Below are 19363 nucleotides of genomic sequence, written 5' to 3' on the forward strand. Positions count from 1 at the left end.
GTATCAATCGAAATTAACATAAACAACCTTTGTTGGCTTCACGCGATCATACGATAAAAAAAAAAAATCACTTCCGGGTCGTGTCATTTACGCCGGTGGAATATTTCAGACTTCCTATTTTCAACAGTTTTGACAAAAGTTTTGACCGAGTACGTGTTAGCAATTATAAAGAAGATCTGTAAATCATTTCAGTACAAGGTAAGGATCTTTTAGTATTTTCAGCTTTTGATGTGAAATACTAGACTCATCGATTTATGTTGATCCTATGACGACTACTACCAAGCGGACAAATACTGAATGTGACGTACGTACATAAGAACGGATCCGGCACGAAACTATCGTGTCGAAAGTCCGAAATGATTAGTCCCCAAGCGATGACATGTTACAATACAGTGGAACTCTGGATATACCTTTTATTTTACGTGTCAGAAGGGGGATGGGTGGGGGGTGGGGGGGGGGGGGGTGGAACCACACAGGCCATTTGCACCGGTCTATCTATGAAAATATGAATAAAACTTCAAAGAGCACAATGTACACCTATCTTTGAATGGGAAACAGGTCAATTTGAATGTAACAGAAGAGCATATATCTTGAGTATGTATACTGTCCTATCAACAACTATCACGTGATCTACTACTACTACGTGCTACAGTGTATACTATATATCGGTATATATTTACACTGTAGTATGTAGTAGTAGTAGTACTAGTAGATATGATACTTACTATATGACAGTGTACATACTCAAGATAGCCTCTTCTGTTACATTCAAAGATAGACAATGACACAATAGCCTAGGTGTACATTATTCTCTTTTATTCATGTTATCATAGATAGACCAGTTCAAGTGCCTGTGGGTGGAACTATCCATGACTTGTAAAATTGACTAGGAATAGTCTATCATAGACCATGGATCTATTATTGAGATAACAGATGTGCATAGACTAATCCATGGTGACAACAATTCCTCATTGGGAACAAGATCTCGATCTTGATATCATACATTGCATATGTGGCATCTGTACTTGTATATAATCCACACCCAGTCCAAGTAGCAGTCTTGCCCCCACCCCATGTCACACCCATACATACACACACCCACCCTATGTATCATCCAAAATATGCAATTCCTGATTTAGTTTCATATTTGCTTTTTAAATGCACCAGTTTTAAAACAATAACTAATGCTTGTTGAATTGTGCATTGCTTTCGCCAACACAGATTAGTCAGTGTCTTTGGTTCCCACTTTATATTCTAAGTTGATAGAACTGTATTGGCAAACCATGACAACAACAGAAAAGACTAAAGTAAATGAACATGGTTTGGATCTGGAACTGGTCATCAAGGAATTCCAGGCGTGTCACCCAGAGAAAGATGTTGTTATGTTAGACCATTACAATGTTGCATTTTCTGAAATTGCAAGGTAAGGATTTTTAATACTGTTCACCAGAATAGCTGGCGTCGAAGACTAAGTTAAGCACAGAAATCTGTGCTGAATTTGAATTGATTATCACCAAAAGCTTTACTAAATCCAATTCACCATTTTCTAATTTAAATTATGCCACTATGAACACCGGTCGAAAGCCATTTTGTGCTGGAAGTACATGTAAGAGACAGAATAGCACTGTAGCATAAAGACAGCACATACTACATGATATCATTCATTTCCCACAGTGGTTTCCATTATAGTAATTTGTACAGTTTTATTTGCGATTATCAGTAATCATAACAGTATCCACTCTTCTGTAATGTTCACAGAGTTCTTTTACACATATTTTGTCCATGGCAGTATGCATATATATAGCCAAGCCAATTCTTGTGACGTTTACCTGCAAAATGACTGGAACTTCAATAAGCAGAATATGATGTATTGGCTATCAGGTTTATACTAAAGAGCTCCTCAGAGGGACCGTCAACTGATGATATTATCAAATCCCATGTGACTCGCATCATTATCAAGCCCCACAGTCAGATTAATTGAATATTAAAAAATGAAACTGTTTAGAAAAAATAGCCAGTGACAAGCATGAGGCAATGTATGGATAATTACCAATGGAATGCCCTGTTATTATGTGATTTGCATTTGCATCATCAGCAGTCATTTGGTTGAATTTCGGCATTTATAACAGTGTGATTCTGAACACCAAGTCTCTCAGCAACTAAAATGGCACAGTGGTGCAAATTTTATGACTCCCCATGGTGGCCAAATTCTATGTAAAATAGGGGGAGGGAGAAATGATATTTGGGTATTTCTGTAAGCCAAGACTACATTGTATATATCTTGTTAACATCTCACAGGTTTTTCGAAGTACTTGGTCCTCTATTTGGGTTTGTTGCCTCAGATGTGAGAGACAAAGTTGGCATATTAGAAAAACACAAGAAGACCAGGTTTGGTGAACATTTTGAAACAGTTCAATCTATTGTTACGTATGAAATCAGAGAAAATTTAACAAAAAAGAAAAGTGAAGGATTACTGTCCGGGTCAAGAACAATCTTGCGTCTTCATCGCGCACTGGAATTTATCACAGAGCTATTGAGGAAAGTGGAATACTCCGATGATAGCAGTGCCGTATCTACCCTAGCAGGGGAGGCCTACAATGGAAGTCTTGCCAAGTTCCATCCGTGGCTTATCAGAAAGGCTGCAGGATTGGCTATGTATAGCTTACCATCCCGGAAAAAGTTCATGGCAACCTCCTTCCAGCAGTCGGCTGAAGAAGCTGAAAGGATCTTACCACAGTTCCTTGAGATAGCAAAGTGTATACATGATGAAATACAGCAATTGTACGCACAGCATGATATATTGATGCTTCCATAAGGGCAAGCTCATCTCAGGTCATGATGGGGTGATGACAACATAATATGCAAGTTGCAATAATATGATTTGATGTGCTGCATATATATTTCAGAAGATGAATTCAGGGTACTGATCAGATGTATATTTGTTTATTGTTTGTTTCATATTCAGTGTTGGAAATGTAGTGATATGATTATACAACCACACATATGATGATTTTATTGTTTGTTTCATATTCAGTGTTTGGAATGTAGTGATATGATTATGCAACCACGGATATGATGACTTTATTGTTAAATCAATTACATGTATTCGAACGAATAATAATTTACTTCTATCTTGAATATGTTATATAATTTACCAAATTATTGTGTGGGAAGTGTGCAATTATCATACTTAATTGGATTGAGTATCATGTAGGATAAAAAACGCAATTCTTTTAGTTTGGGGGTGAGGGTTTCAGTCATTTTAGTTCTCATTCGACAAAAACAGTTTTTACTTTTAATTATTGGAATCTGTTTTGTACAGATACATACAAATATTACATACAAATATTTCTGAAAATTGTCAAATAAGGAAACAGAAGAATTTTTGCAATAGTCAATTTTTGCAATAGTCAATGCATGATACTATATATATAAATTACATTCATCAGAGTGTCAATAAAAGAGCTAATCTTTCCTCACTATGTATTAGCATATATTCATAGTACCACATACTACACTACATACTACTATTATAACTGATTTCAAATTGATTGTACTGTATGAAACAATCCATTTTTGTCAAGTGATTTAGAAGGAGGATGAGGTGGTGGTCATGAGGGGAGGGGAGGGATGTCTGATGTCTAACTAAATGAGATTTAATTTTTTCATCGTACATTGAACACTTCATTTTGCTCCGAGCATTAGTCCTTTTTTTATGAAATATAACTGCTGTTATTCCTTGTATTTACATTGTTATAGATGTAGAGTAATTTTTGGCTTTTACTCAACACTTCGTTAACATCTACAGAGGGTTAATAGTATTTCTATCCCAATATAGAACGATTGTCGTGGGGATGGGGGTGTATTCTAATGTATATTGCCTTTGTTTAAGGTCATGGCTCATGCACAGAAATCAACCCACAATAGGTTCCACTAGTCATACTAAAATATCGAAAACCGATGTCTGATGGAAAAAGAAATCACAGTTTGACCCCCCCCCCCCTTCATCCACCCCAAAGTAATACTAGTTACATGTAGTAGGTTATATTTTATATCGAACTTCAATAACTTGAGAATACCCGGTACCCCTCAGAATGCTACTTTGTGTTTACCTAACCTGATATTGCAACTTTGTGTCTGACCAACACCATTATTGCAACTTTGTGTCTGACCAACACCAATATTGCAACTTTGCGTCTGACCAACACCATTATTGCAACTTTGTGTCTGACCAACACCATTATTGCAACTTTGTGTCTGACCAACACCATTATTGCAACTTTGTGTCTGACCAACACCATTATTGCAACTTTGTGTCTGACCAACACCATTATTGCAACTTTGTGTCTGACCAACACCAATATTGCAACTTTGTGTCTGACCAACACCATTATTGCAACTTTGTGTCTGACCAACACCAATATTGCAACTTTGTGTCTGACCAACACCAATATTGCAACTTTGTGTCTGACCAACACCATTATTGCACCTTTGTGTCTGACCAACACCAATATTGCAACTTTGTGTCTGACCAACACCAATATTGCAACTTTGTGTCTGACCAACACCATTATTGCACCTTTGTGTCTGACCAACACCAATATTGCAACTTTGTGTCTGACCAACACCATTATTGCAACTTTGTGTCTGACCAACACCATTATTGCAACTTTGTGTCTGACCAACAACATTATTGCAACTTTGTGTCTGACCAACACCATTATTACAACTTTGTATGTGACCAACACCATTATTGCAACTTTGTGTCTGACAAACACCATTATTGCAACTTTGTGTCTGACCTATCCTTAAAAAATGTAACTGTGTGCGTAACCTAATCTGAGATGGCATTTTTGTATCTAACCTAACTTGAGATTGCAACTTTGTGTCTGACCTAACCTAAGGGTGTTGTATATGTAATAGATAGTCAATGAGTTCGGGAGGGTTATGTGCCGATAAATGAGGGGTGTAGCTCCCAAGTTTTTGGCACATAACCCTACCGAACGAGTTGTCTATCTTACTTATACTATGGCGTGATTGGCTCAACCGGATCTTTTTTTTTTTTACAAAATTTTGTATAATTTGTTGCATGCAAATTGAGCATAATATAGGTCACACCCCTGAGAAAGAGTGGGTTATGGCTCCATATAACCAATCAAAATCAAGGCCTCTGATTGGCCAAGTCGGTCTAGCTGTAGTATAAGTTAGTTTATCAAAGCCCTGTCCCCATGCAGAAATCTGAACTAGTTTGAAGTCCAATCATCTGGCAGTTTTCTCAGGACTGAAACTAGTCTTGATTCAGTTTCACTATATTTATTGAGAGTAAATCAGTTTTCAATCAATTCAAATTGGGGTAAGGCCATTAAATAATACTTCACATCAGCAAAATAAGGTCATATCTGCTATTGTATAGTATATCTGATATGACCTTATTACACTGACGCGATAACTTGATGGTTGATCTGGCACTAGATAACAAAATTAAATTCATTATCCCGACTCAAATAAGTTACTCTATATTTACCTGCCATCGTATCACAACATGACAACACTCCTAGCATCTGGTGACATCTACATATGACAAGTAGTGCAAGTAATTATATTTAGCAACCTGATTGCCATTTCAAGTGCCTTCTGTGTTTGTTATTGAAATTGTAAGCAAATTTTGGAAAGCATTCGTATTCCCATTTTTACTTCTCACAATGGATGCACATTTCTTGTACATAATTCAGGCCTCCCTAAACATTTTCACCGCTAATTTGATGAACAGAAGTTTTACAAATATAATTAGTATGGTACACAATAATACATATAGATCGAGTACAATGTAAATGTACATGTAAATAAAGCTTATTGTAAAATATAGAACAGTAGGTGTGATAAGTTGTATAAGAATACCTTGTTGTAGCTTACCTGTCATATTGAAGGACTTACACTACTACATTATTTCAGCTATCCTAAATGATATTTTGATTTTTTTAAAACAATTTTGCTCGTCCTTCCAAGTCTATGATTCTTAAAATCTACTGGTATTATGCCATGCCCCACCTCACAGTATTAAAGTTACACCCCGCCATACTCATAACTTGTGCAAATTTGAATAGAATCTGACATATGTGGGCCAACCACTCTCTTTTCTATATGCTTGCTTGTAAAAATTTTCATGACGACACCGAATAATGGATTCATGATATGACCTGGTTGCACAATTTAAATGTCTAATTATGTATTCAACCAATCATCTTCTCTGGTGGAATGCCATTAGAGACCAGTGTAACTGAAGAATTACAGAAATTTCAAGAAAATCAAAATGTCAGTTAGGATAGCAGAAATAATGTAGTAGCATAGGTGAGGCTACCCTTGTAGGTTGATTAAGATTTTAAATACCCCACTAAACTTCCTGTAGATGTGTGTCTGCAGTATTATACTGAGATAAGATTTCTAAAAAGTTATGTAACTAAACTATGTTTTAAATATGTTATGTAATAATAATGTACAAGTCCTAATATTCAAGAAATGGGAAACGAATCCAGTATTTCCCAGCCTTTTAACATGCATGTTGCACAGGGGTTGGAGCATGATGCAAAATTGTAAAATTCTGCCAGTTCAAATTTATGCAAAATGTTATGAATTAATAACAATGAAATTCTCTATAGGAATGCTATTTCTTGGCCTGGGTGTTATTTATCGGACCAGGGGAGTAGAAAATGGGCAAAATTCATACTTACATTGCTACATTTTATTGTACAGCTTGACAAACTTCTAATTAACATTATTACTACAGAGTATGTCATCTGGCTTCACAAAATTCTAATCAACATTGCTACATGCTTATATTGTCTGGCAATCACACTCTACAACATTACTAATGGTTTTTCTACTTGAACAAAAATGATGTGAAATAATATAGTCGTGTTTTCAATTGAAAAATACAAAATATATAACCATTTCTCATCCATATTGTTACTCTAACTTTTCACATTTGATATCTTTGTGATATTCATCTTTCTAAACATGTATAGGCAAACCAAGATAGACACAAACTAAAAGTGTTGTTACATATACTAGATTACACAAGTGAGTGATAGCGGTGCATTGGTTATGTGGATATAATCACCCTGTAATCAAGAGAGTGTAAACACTGGATGAGATTGCATGTGTGACCACTTGGGAAAAACTTGGTATCAGAGATGCCACCCTACTGTGAGTGTAAATGCATCAACATCCATAGATAAATAATATCAACAAGATGTTATAATGTTAGTTTTAGTATGTGTCAATCTTAGTTTTCCAATAGCTTCATTTCACTGAAGAGAGCTCAGTCATTGCGATATGGCATACATGTACATAAAGTTGGCCTCAGAATCAGAGTGTCTCATATTCAGCCTCAGATTCAACCTCGTATATATTCTCATATTCAAAAAAACCCAATGACGCCAATTAAAAGCTGTCAAACAAAAACAAATATTGTTGAGAAAACAGGAAATGGTCCCACTTCACACCCACTTGATGGGAGGGGAGGGGGGGGGGGATTACCTGAAAATCAAAGATAACATTTCATTACTGAGACATTTGTGGTAGGTCAAAGTTCAGCTGATGTATGTTTGTTAGTAGGCATTATTCCAATGATGTATCTGTAATGCTGCTGTTTAAAAAGATTTTAATCTTATCTAAAAGTTTGTAAAAGTCAAATATTGATGGTGGGTGTGAAGTGGGACATTTCCTGTGGTTCCTATTGTGTTATTTCTTGTCTAGACGGCTTTCGATGCGTGTCATCATGATTTTCCAAAATGATATATGAGACTATATGAGGCTGAACCTAAGGCTCAATCTGAGACTAGCCTCATGTTGTCCTTAAAACGTGAATCTCATTCTGAATATGATTCTGAATCTGAGACTAGATTTATACATATTGATATAGGTCATAATATACAAAATGTTGATCTTTGAAACTTAGGAAGTAAATGGTGTAAATATGAAATGCAAAACACTTGACATTGCTTTTGGCTAGAGACATATGGAAATATGTAAAAACTTCGTAAAGTTAATAATACCCCGATGTTTCTGAAATAACTTGTGTGTGAGAGCAGAATTCTCATACTACTGACACATAACTGGTTACTTCAAGCAACTGTAATGTATTTCTCAGGTAAAGTGACTCATATTTTAATAATTTTGTGAATCACTTCTTGTGACAATGCCTCTTGTGGTTAGCCTGATCACCATATCTGATCAATATGTGTGTGGCTATACCTATAATTGGTTACTTCAACAGATAACTGGTTACTTCAGCTGATAACTGGTTACTTCAGCTGATAACTGGTTACTTCAACAGATAACTGGTTACTTCAACAAATAAGTGATTACTTCAGTTGATACGTGGTTACTTCAACAGATAACTGGTTACTTCAACAAATCAGTGATTACTTCAGTTGATAAGTGGTTACTTCAACAAATAAGTGATTACTTCAGTTGATAAGTGGGTACTTCAACAGATAACTGGTTACTTTAACTGTAATGTATTTCTCAGGTAAACTGACTCATACTTTTAAAAAGGTTTGCCAATCTAATATAATAATATAATACATGGATACCTATAACTGACTGTAAGCCTTTGTTATTTGGAAATGCAATTTAGTGTATTGAGTTTTATCTGGCACCAGTATAATTAGTAGTCCCAGGTTTCATGAACCTGTTGGTATTTTAAAAAAAATCGATTTCCATATTAAAGCCAAGTTTGAGTAATAGATTGCTGTTTCATGAAACAGAGAAAAATGAAATCTGATAATGATATAAAGACTTTTCCAGTACTTTGAATAAAATTCAACTCGTTATTTTTTTTTTATCATTGAATATATTAATTACATGTATTTTACAAAAGTAAATATATAAATATATATTTAGTTTGTAATGAATACATATTTATCATTCTCTTTCTCTTTTTTTTAGTAAATTACATGTTGGTATTTACAAAAGAATGAAGTGATTTTATTTGTACAGTACATGCCTCTTATACTGCGTTATATATAGCTGTATACGACACTGGTAATCGAGACTTCGGTTTACTCAAATTTTACTAAGATAGACACAGACTAAATCTGTTCTTCAGTGTGGTAGATTTCACAAGTGGGGGATAGCAGTTCCTCTGTTGTGCAATTCTAATCACCATGTGATCAAGATAGTGTAAACATTGGAAGTCCCAAAACAATATTGGAGCTCTAAATAAACTTGTTTTCGAAGCCACCTTCGTACTGAGACTAGGCCATTTAATAGCTTATCACTGTTGTATCAACACGTTGCGACAATAGTAATTTGTGTCTATGTTAGTAAACCGAAGGCTCAAATACGAGAGTAATATTACACTTAGAATACATGTACAATTTGTAATTCCCTGTTTTATTCTTGTAACAGTTTTCACTGTTGTACACAAACATGTTATTATTCCTTCTGAAATAAAATCCAAAGTGAAATTACTTTCAAGCTTAATTGGTTTGACAAATGAATTGCAGCTGTGCTGAGAAGAATCACAATTATGTGTGGATTATTCTGTAAATATGATACATGTAGACATGCTCTGTAAAGGAAATAAACTTTTAATTAATGGACTAATAGAGATGTTGTTTGTTTTAATTAATATCATAGATTTTACCACTACTGAATAAAGGTTCAGTAGTGTGTGTGTGTGTGTGTGTGTGGTAATACACATGTACATTTGTATTGTTTGTACCGGTGTATGTATGTATGTCTATGTATGTATGTATGTATGTATGCATGCATGTATGGATGTATGTATGTATGTATGTATGTATGCATGCATGTATGTATGTATGTATGTATGTATGTATGTATGTGTGTGTGTTTTATATTAAAGCCACCCTATATAATGGGTGTAGTTACATAGAGTTCCAGAAACCAAGTCAATAAAAGGTAAGGAAAAGTAGTTTTCATATTTGTAGTACTCAGTTTTCCATAAATGATTATTTATAATTGGTGGTTTCTGACTTATTTTGTTATTTATTTTATGTTAGCTAATATCTCTATCGAAGAAAATAAAATATTAATTGGTTTGCCATTTAGTAGGATTGTCCCAAATCAAGCTCAGGAGGTTTAGACGCAAACAGGGAGAAGTAGCTAGAAACCTTGTCATGAAGTCTAATTCCTACACCCAGTAAATCTGTTGCTGAAGCCAAGAAGTCATGAGAACACCCTAAATGTGGTTGGATACCTCATCCAACCACCGTACCAGGAGAGCACTCTTCATGAATAAGATTCTGTCACTAGTGTAAGAAACGGAACAAGAGAAAGACTCAACAACAAAGGACAAGAATCTATGCATGATAACAGTCGTAGACTTGTCTTCTGCAGAGGTTAACCATACAGCAATACCAGTAGATGTGGATAGTATTGATGTTGAAAGTGTGGCAGCAATGCCAAAATATGATATGAGATCCATAAAAAACCGTGACAAATCATACACAAAGGAATTCTAATTTGGTCGTGATCTCGCCCCATACTGCTTCCGTCTAGCAAAATAGTCCCCGCCTCTCCAAGCCCTCTAGTTACAGCTACTTGTGGCTTTAACAAACTGTCTCTAAAATGGCCTGGATTTCTTTGCCATATTCCTTGACAAGATCTAAGGACACAATATCTGTACGGTAAGTAAGACTCCAGAACATCGTTCCATTGACAGAAACAAGATTATGAGAAAATGGAGGAGTTTGTCTAGCAACTGTCCTATAACAGGAATCAATATTAACCATAGACCCTTGAACACATTCTTGCCTACCGATATTACTCATTCTGAAAGATATTCTACCATTACTAATCATGTTTGCATCCAATCTCTTTTGAGTTGGTTCTTCAACAACAGATTCCAAGGCTGTTGAAGATTTCTTTTGTATTTTAAGTTCTGGCCAATTCGTCGGTGGTTTCTAATCAACTTGACTACTTCTACACCCCCATTGTGCATGACACGCATGTAATTGTTTCTTTTGCATTGGGAGTTGTCGGTGAATGTGTAAACAAATGTCATGTTACATGAGTGAAACATCACACCAACACCATTTTAGCTGTAAATGTCATATGTTGCATGAGTGAAACACCAAACCAACATCATTTGAACTGTAAGAGCAAGTTTCTCTATTGATCACAATACGACAAGTTAGTTTCGACCTACCTGTTCTGGACGCCAACCTCACCTAGTACCCGTGTAAGTCTTAGGATCATGTACAAAAGTTATTGATTTATATATATGTATGTATATTTGTACCCAAGGTAGGCTTAACCATTGTGACTGACATGTGCAAATGAGGGCATCAGCCAATCAGGAGTCAGTAAATAAACCTCTTACACTAAAATTACAGAGAAATCTAAGCCATACTTGGTCATCAGTAGGAAAAGAAAGAAAATATCGTGATACCGGTATGGCAAAGAATAGTTGGGGAAATAAGACACCATGTTAATTAATCTTCAAATACATCGTATCAAATATATAACTATGTGTTGATTTGTATGAAATAGATCGATGTCACACATCAGTAGCCCAGCGATGAAACTACTAGCCAAGTAACTATAAAACAATACAATGTTTTCTCTACATGTTTAACGTATACGTAACAAGGATAGTTTTTAACATAACAGATCGGAAGGTTATCAAGTAAGATCTTATTCGCGAGAATACTTAATAGACGTGCTACTTGTAGCCATGTGATATATAGCTTATATTAAGTGCTAATATTCTAGTATAAATTGATTGTTCTATATGCTGGTCAAATTTATATGTATTAAGTACAGCTCTTCTATGGCAGCTTGTTGAACTACTAGTATAATAGGGTGACCCTCCTTTTTTGTTTCTCATTACTTTTGCATGGCAACCATGGGTCCCTCGGTCGATTTAAAAAAGGAAATACATATGTTTCTCTGCCTCTTCTTTTCCTCCTCTATATCTCCTCTTTATTAGAGTCCCGCTAACAAGCCCTCTGTCAGCTTCTCTACACAATTGGCATGTTCTCAGCCCCCCTACTTGAATAACCTCCGTCATGGAAAAAAATGATCTGTCCGCCGGTGAACAAGTGTCGTCGTCGCCGCCGCCGGCGCTATGACTGTAGATGACGTTGACAGTCCAGACACTTTTTTATTCTTGCCAGAGAGTTCACTGTCCCACAAAATATTAATGGTCGGTGAAAATATTTTCTTTTATTTTGATGTCGGAGCTGAAAATTTGGGTCGGTCGGATAATGAGAAACAGAAGAGCAAATAGGGACACCCATGTACTGTTTGACCTGTCACATATACGTACAGTACACCCACTTTACTCCAGTTCGCCTCGCAACCAAACTTCCGTGTAATCCCGATGTTATTATCAGCGAATATATGATTTATGATGGTAGACAAGGGGTCAAGGTGCAAAATAAACTAGTACCAGTTTATTTAATAGTTCTTCTTAAATTTACCCTAATTTGCATAATTGTATGTAGACAGCACACTCGATATGTGCGTCTTCGCTCTTTCTAATGTCGACAGCAAACGTACACAATCCATAGTTATAATTCCTTTTCACGGAAGGGTGTCAAATCAATAGTAAATACATGTATATCAAGTTAGTAACAATACACGTATTTCCTTTCTAAATGTGACTGATCGATCATTGACTACAGGGGGGGGGGGTGTTGGTTGGGGAAGCACATTGACCCACCATAGACCCTATTACACTATCGCATGCATGATGTTACCACTGCAACTGCCCGTGTGTGGAGCACTTCACCCGCTGACAAAATGAAGAGCTGAGGCTGAATAGGTTTGGTTCAGCCATCGATATTGAAAGTAGGTGTAGGCGAAAACGGGAAATGAAATAAAATCGTGTGGAATGAATACGTTTGATTAACTCACATAAGCGTACACTAGGCTAGACTGACTGACTGACTGACTGACTGACTGATTGATTGATTGAGGCTTAATCTATTCCCGATTTCAGGAAATGCTCCAACCTTTAATATTGGGAGCAAAATATAACTGAGAAAAACAAATACACCAGCTTGGTCGAATCCATTGCCAATAATATTTCTTGTTTAAAATGCTAATTATTCAGAAAGTCAAATTTATGTAAACTCGTGCAATTTTTGAGGTTTAAATCCATACATGTTCTGTTTGACAATCGCAGCCCTAATAAGGGGGCTATTTGTCCTCTTTATGTTGCCGCGCTACCAGTAATTCAACAACTTTGTATGCTCAAAGCCTCATATAATAAGGTCATGCATGTCTACATTTTGTAGTGGTACATTGCACAAATAATGCTGGTAGTTGCAAGACCGGAGGGATACTGAAACCAGGATGAAACTGTTGGTTGATATTTAGCTTTGCTTTTATGAACCATAGGCAAAGACAAAACAATGTTTGTTTCTCTCTCTCTCTCTCTCTCTCTCTCTCTCTCTCTCTCTCTCTCTCTCTCTCTCTCTCTCTCTCTCTCTCTCTCTCTCTCTCTCTCTCTCTTCCTTAGGAAAATGCAAAGGTGATGCGGTATTATATTATTCATATTTATAACTCTGGCGTACTGGTCAATGGGCAGAGAGCAGAGATGATCAATGATTAGTGACAAGTGTCATTCAACTCTACAGTAAATATTCCATTTAAAAAATGCATCTCTCCCACAAAATTCTACTTTTGTTTGTATATCTGAAACTTCAATGTCTACACATACAAAACACTTGGGCTATCCCCCTATTCTGTGTATCACTTTTATTTGTATATGTTTTACGGAAAATGTGATATTTTGCCTTAGGGTGTCTGTCTTATATGAAATATTGAAAAATGACTGACTGTAACATAATATTTAATCTAGCTTGAATTATTGTGCCAGTGGACAGGCATTATCATAACAAACCCAATCATTTGGACAAACACATACAACTTGCATAATGTACTGTAATGAAATGATTTTTATAGTTGATCTGAGCTAAGAAAATTGTGACATGTGGCTACAGGTTCCGATGATGTATTTTACGCTGCGGGCAGAATTTACGGGGGGGGGAGACATTTGTTAAAAGCATTTTGCCCCCCCCCCCCTTCACGCTCTCAAAAAATTAATTGCCCCTAAAATTAACCCAAGAAATGTCGCAGCCACCCCGAGATACCCCCCCCCCCCCGCACTTCCAGCGTTCCAGAGAGGTAAAGCATCGTACACTACATTAAACTAACAGTGGAAATCAACTCAAGCGTCCATACCGAGAGATTTCTTTACAAATATATGTGGGCTTTGCAAAAAAAGGTCTCTCATTAGGCTGTAAATAATCTATACTTGGAGATACTTAGCCAGCAAGGTTTACTCTTTCAACCTTGAAACAGCATTCCCCATGATAGCCAGTGGGGAGTTTGTGAGGAGGGGTGAGTGTCCCTCTCCCATGGTGAGCACGTTTTTAAAAATAAGGACATGTAGGAGGCCATTCCAATGGCATAACATTTCAAACCATACACATTATTGAAACCCAATACATTACTGTACAACTGCATGCCTATATCATCGATACTTTAACTTATGAAGACATATTTTGGCAGACACACACATTGGCTTGGCTAGTGACTTCATCATGATGAAATGCATGGTAGGTAAATGAAATGAACAATTTCGCAAACGAACATGATAAACGACTGCTGATTGCAGAGAGAGAGAGAGAGAGAGAGAGAGAGAGAGAGAGAGAGAGAGAGAGAGAGAGAGAGAGAGAGAGAGAGAGAGAGAGAGAGAGAGAGAGAGAGAGAGAGAGAGAGAGAGAGAGAGAGAGAGAGCCAGCCAGACAGATACAAAGAGACAGACAGATACAGAGACAGACAGACAGACAGACAGACAGACAGATACAAAGAGATAGACAGACAGATACAAAGAGACAGACGGACAGACAGACAGAGTAAGACAGAGGGACAGACAAAAAGATGGACAGAGGAATGATACACAAACACCTTCGCATGACTGTCATCCACCTCATCACTGAATATAGGCTTTAGAACTTATTGCGGCAAAGCCGCAAGAAATGTTCAAATCTACTCGGTAAACAACCGCTCCTGATGTTTAAAACAGGTTCAAATCATGAGCATCATATTTGGTGGGCCCCTTTCAGACCTTCTGAATGTTCATGCCCTCATCCCCCCACCCCAATTTGTTTATGGCCCCTCAATTTCTCTCTAGGCCCATCCCCTCCCCTCCAATTTAGAAAGGCATGGTTACCTTAGAAATTCTTATGTAACACTGGTGCAGTACTCATGACACTAAACTTGGATTTTGATAGTACTTTGGAAGCAAATATACTGACATGATATCTGTCGCAATTATCTATCTATATATCTATCTATATATCTATCTATCTATCTATCTATCTATCTATCTATCTATCTATCTGTCTGTCTGTCTGTCTGTCTGTCTGTCTGTCTGTCTGTCTGTCTGTCTGTCTGTTCTAAAGCAGATATAACGTATTTATGCAGTTATTTTATACGAGGACATTCATGATAACAAGTGACTATGGTTGAGAGAGTCCAAAAGTACCAAGGCCTTGGTGTTTGTAAGCAATCTACATTTGACATGCATTCGTCATAAATGTTGTAACACTTTCTCTTGAAAATCGGTCAAGGTAAATAATGCATATCATTTTTATTTCAAAACAATGTTGTCATTTCACCATTTCAAATTATCTGGATCACGGCCTTCTCGCAAGATCAACCTAAGATTGGCTTCTGTACTGCACCCGGCACCACACTGGTAATGTTCTCATCAGTCGAAACAAATCTTACACGTACATATTTCTAGAAGGACAAAAGGTCGCCATACCTTGCTCCCCAGTGCTATTTATGTGACGAAACAAGTAGCTGGAAGGGCGAACCTTAACATATATACGTGTACACAAACAACGGAATGTCCTTACAGAAATATTCAGAATACGAAAATCTAATTATATGTCCTGTCTTGTGTGGTACACTTCACAGGTTTGGAAAAATACGGAACACGTTATGACAATTTAATACAATCTGAAATAACGTAAGAGGAACCAACTTTTTTTTACAGTATCAAACATAGATATATTTCAATATCTGCAGTAGAGAAAGGTTCTTATATTGTACCGTACGTTTATTGACAACATCTACGACGTTGCCCAATAGTTTTGACAGTATCTCGCTCGGGGTTAAACGCACTAAAGGTATCTGATTCGTCCATGCACCTATATATATCATTTAATTAAATAGGCATTGTGTACAGTAGGAGATGTTGTTTTTAATATCTGAGCTCGCACCAGAACAGTTAATTGTGGACATATTTACAGGAAATGTATTTTGGAAGCATTTACAGGAAAAGTAAGGGTACTATCAACAAAGTAGAAAATGCCAAAGGTCATACAGTGATGATGAAATGGGAGAGTCCCTGCACAACATTTATTCGTATGAAGTTAGACCAATACAATTTGCATATTAAAATCGCATTACTTTTAAAACAGTCAGCATTACAGGGAGCGGACACAACGTTTGGTGTCCAGGCATACATAAAGGTAGGACCCGATTTCATAATGTTTTACAAAGTATGGTATTGTGTTTAATATAATTTTGATAGATTTGTGGATGTTATTCTTATTTTCATTATTATTCAAGTATGTTTGCAATTCAGTATTCAATGGTTTTTTTCTACGAAGTATTTTAGTCGTGTTGCTTGACGAATAAAAAAATACTGATAACTTTTATCATCATTAAGATCTGATTCACAAGGTGAGATGTTTCGCTTAGCGATGTAACTTCGCAAATTAATGCTTACTGGACAAGTTTGAGTTTCATGGCCTGCAAGTAATGATTTGTGGAGTCATGATGGGCAAATAGTTAGAGTGGCCGGCTTTGAATCTGCAGGTTGGAGGTTCAAGCCCCATCGCTGCTGTTTGTTTCTGAGTGGCTAAAGTCCTTGGGTAAGATTTGAACCACAACTGTGACTCCAGCTGTATAATTGGGGACCTGGTAGGATAGAGGTTGCAATGTGAATGCGCTTATAAAGGCTGCAATGGATTGTATGCGCCCAAGGGAGTTGAGAAAGTATAAAGGGCCGTTGTGCTGATATCGATCTGTGCCATGGGGTAATGATTGTAAAGTGCTTTGAGCAAAGAGTGGAAAAGCGCTATATAAAAACCAAAATTACCATTATTATTATTGTTATTGCTATTATTATTATTTTTATTATTATTATAAGTTAAGGGGTTGTTTTTTTCTATAATAATGAAAAATGTTGGGAGGACTTTTAAAGGAATATCACTTATGGTTGTTGTGTAGGAGGTGTCAAGGTTGAAGTTTTACACCCACAACTAAATGTGCAACATTTCCCATTCAAGCTTCAAGTCGTAACAATTGGGAGCTTGGTAATTGCTATGTATATGAATAAAAGTATTACAATATTATTTTATTTATGACTAAATTGGCACTAGCACTGCGGCCCAGCGAAGATCTCATTTGTACAGTATCCCACAAAGCATTTAGGCACTAATATTTGATTGACAGCAACGGTAGCGGTAGCAATGACTCAGATTTTCACAAAACCCCTTTGGTCTCTACTTACAATTTTTCAGACAGATTGGTGTGCATATAAAAAAGTTGAACATGAGCTGAGCGAAGTTTAGTTGTCATAAAATAATGTTGCTAAGTTTAAATTTAGTGAAAAGAATATCGATTTTTTTCTGACATGAGCGCAGTTGTACTGACTATGGTGAGCGTCCGTGGAACATATATAGTTGAAATGTTGATAGCATAATGTTATTTTTATGCGGGTATTACATTAAAATATACGTTATAACTTGAAACTCTCGCCTTTATTTACCACACAGCTTTGATGAAATTAAAGACTATTTTCTTTTGTGTGAAAGCAAATGCTAGGTCAGTCTGTATGTATTACATGTAATACTTACAGAATAACGAAGTTAGAGGTCCGTATTTATGTAGGTACGATGTACATGGTAAAATGCGCCGATTTACAAATGGTTTTCTTAATGAGTTTTTTTTTCAACATAGTCAGCGATAGCACATCATTTTCCAGAAAACTGAAAAATCTAAAACCAACCAATTTTTACAAAACCACTCTTGTCTCTATTTACGAATTTTCAGACCAATTAATGGTTTCTTTAATGATTAAGAGAATTTCTTTCATTCCCTCATTTGTGTTAGTTTGTCTAGATCCGTCTATCTGTCAGTTTGTCTTTCTGCCCAACTCTCTCTGAGAATCTCTCTCCGTACCTCCCTACCCCCTCCCCTCTGTGTGTGAGAGAATCTACCTCCCTTCACTCCCTCCCCTCCCTCGAAAACGTATGTTAAAAAGAATGTGATATTCTGTCTGTCTGTCTGTCTGTCTGTCTGTCTGTCTGTCTCATACATATACATAATGTTATTGATATCGCGTGATCAACTATGCAGATTACAAATCTACCAAAAGTCTTGATGAATTATGCTGGTAGGGTTTAGGTTGTGTGTGTGTGTGGGGGGGTGGGGGGTGGGTGGGGGGTGGGGGGTGGATATGTATGTACAATGTATGCGTGCGTGTGTGTTTCCATCTTTGTGTGCTTGTGTATGTCTATCTATCTATTAGGGCAAACTTCAAACTTCTCAAAATAAGGTTAGACGATTTATCCTGGATATGCCACCGCGGACTCATATTGAACCAACTCATTTCAAAGAATTGGGATGGCTTCCCGTCGGCCACAGGGTTTCATATATTAAGCTCAACCATGTACAGAGTTAGAACAGGATTGACACCGAAGTATCTATCCGATTCATTTGTTTTTAATAGTCATGTATATAGAACTAGATCCGGTCCCTATTCAATTTTTATTCCAGGCGGGGCTCGGTTTTATAAGAATAGTTTTGTTTAAACAGTCAGTGTGCAATGGAACAAAGTACCAACTAATGTACAGAGCATAACTTCTAGAACTCTTTTTAAGAAAAAGGCTGAAAGGATGCCTTTATGATTTAATGGATCGATGTGTAAAGGATGACTTCCTTTTTTACTGATTGTTGTTTTGTCTCTTGTGAGTTTAATCTGTATTTTGGTAAAGTTGAGTTTGTCTGTTCTATGTGGGACCACAGTGGAAATAGGTTTTTAACTTTTCTGTGTTATCCCAGCACAATAACGTTTATTTTGTCTGTTGTATTGTTTTCTGTATACTGAATGTTTCTTGTGCTGAAATAAATTAAATTAAATTAAATTAAATTAAATTAAATTAAATTAAATCAAATCTATCTATCTATCTATCTATCTATCTATCTATCTATCTATCTATCTATCTATCTATCTGTCTGTCTGTCTGTCTGTCTGTCTGTCTGTCTGTCTGTCTGTCTGTCTGTCTGTCTGTCTGTCTGTCTG

General features: G+C 36.5%; 1 protein-coding gene across 1 annotated transcript; it reads left to right on the top strand.

Annotated features, from left to right (window-relative positions):
- The first annotated feature begins 81 nt into the window (after window positions 1-81).
- Window positions 82-3944, top strand: LOC144432900 (ceramide-1-phosphate transfer protein-like). Its single transcript, XM_078121203.1, has 3 exons — window positions 82-198; window positions 1222-1423; window positions 2299-3944. Exons 2-3 carry the CDS (start codon window positions 1284-1286, stop codon window positions 2813-2815), a joined length of 657 nt encoding a protein of 218 aa, XP_077977329.1. The 5' UTR covers window positions 82-198; window positions 1222-1283; the 3' UTR covers window positions 2816-3944.
- Window positions 3945-19363: the final 15419 nt, after the last annotated feature.

This window comes from Glandiceps talaboti, chromosome 3, assembly GCF_964340395.1.
Source record: "Glandiceps talaboti chromosome 3, keGlaTala1.1, whole genome shotgun sequence".
In the NCBI taxonomy this organism is placed as follows: Eukaryota; Metazoa; Hemichordata; class Enteropneusta; family Spengelidae; genus Glandiceps; species Glandiceps talaboti.

What these genes read in the sequence shown, in the direction of transcription:
- LOC144432900 (XM_078121203.1), top strand. Translation starts at nt 1,284, where the DNA reads ATGACAACAACAGAAAAGACTAAAGTAAATGAACATGGTTTGGATCTG. An exon ending in GCATTTTCTGAAATTGCAAG is followed by an intron (nt 1,424 to 2,298) that starts GTAAGGATTTTT and finishes AACATCTCACAG; the next exon opens with GTTTTTCGAAGTACTTGGTC.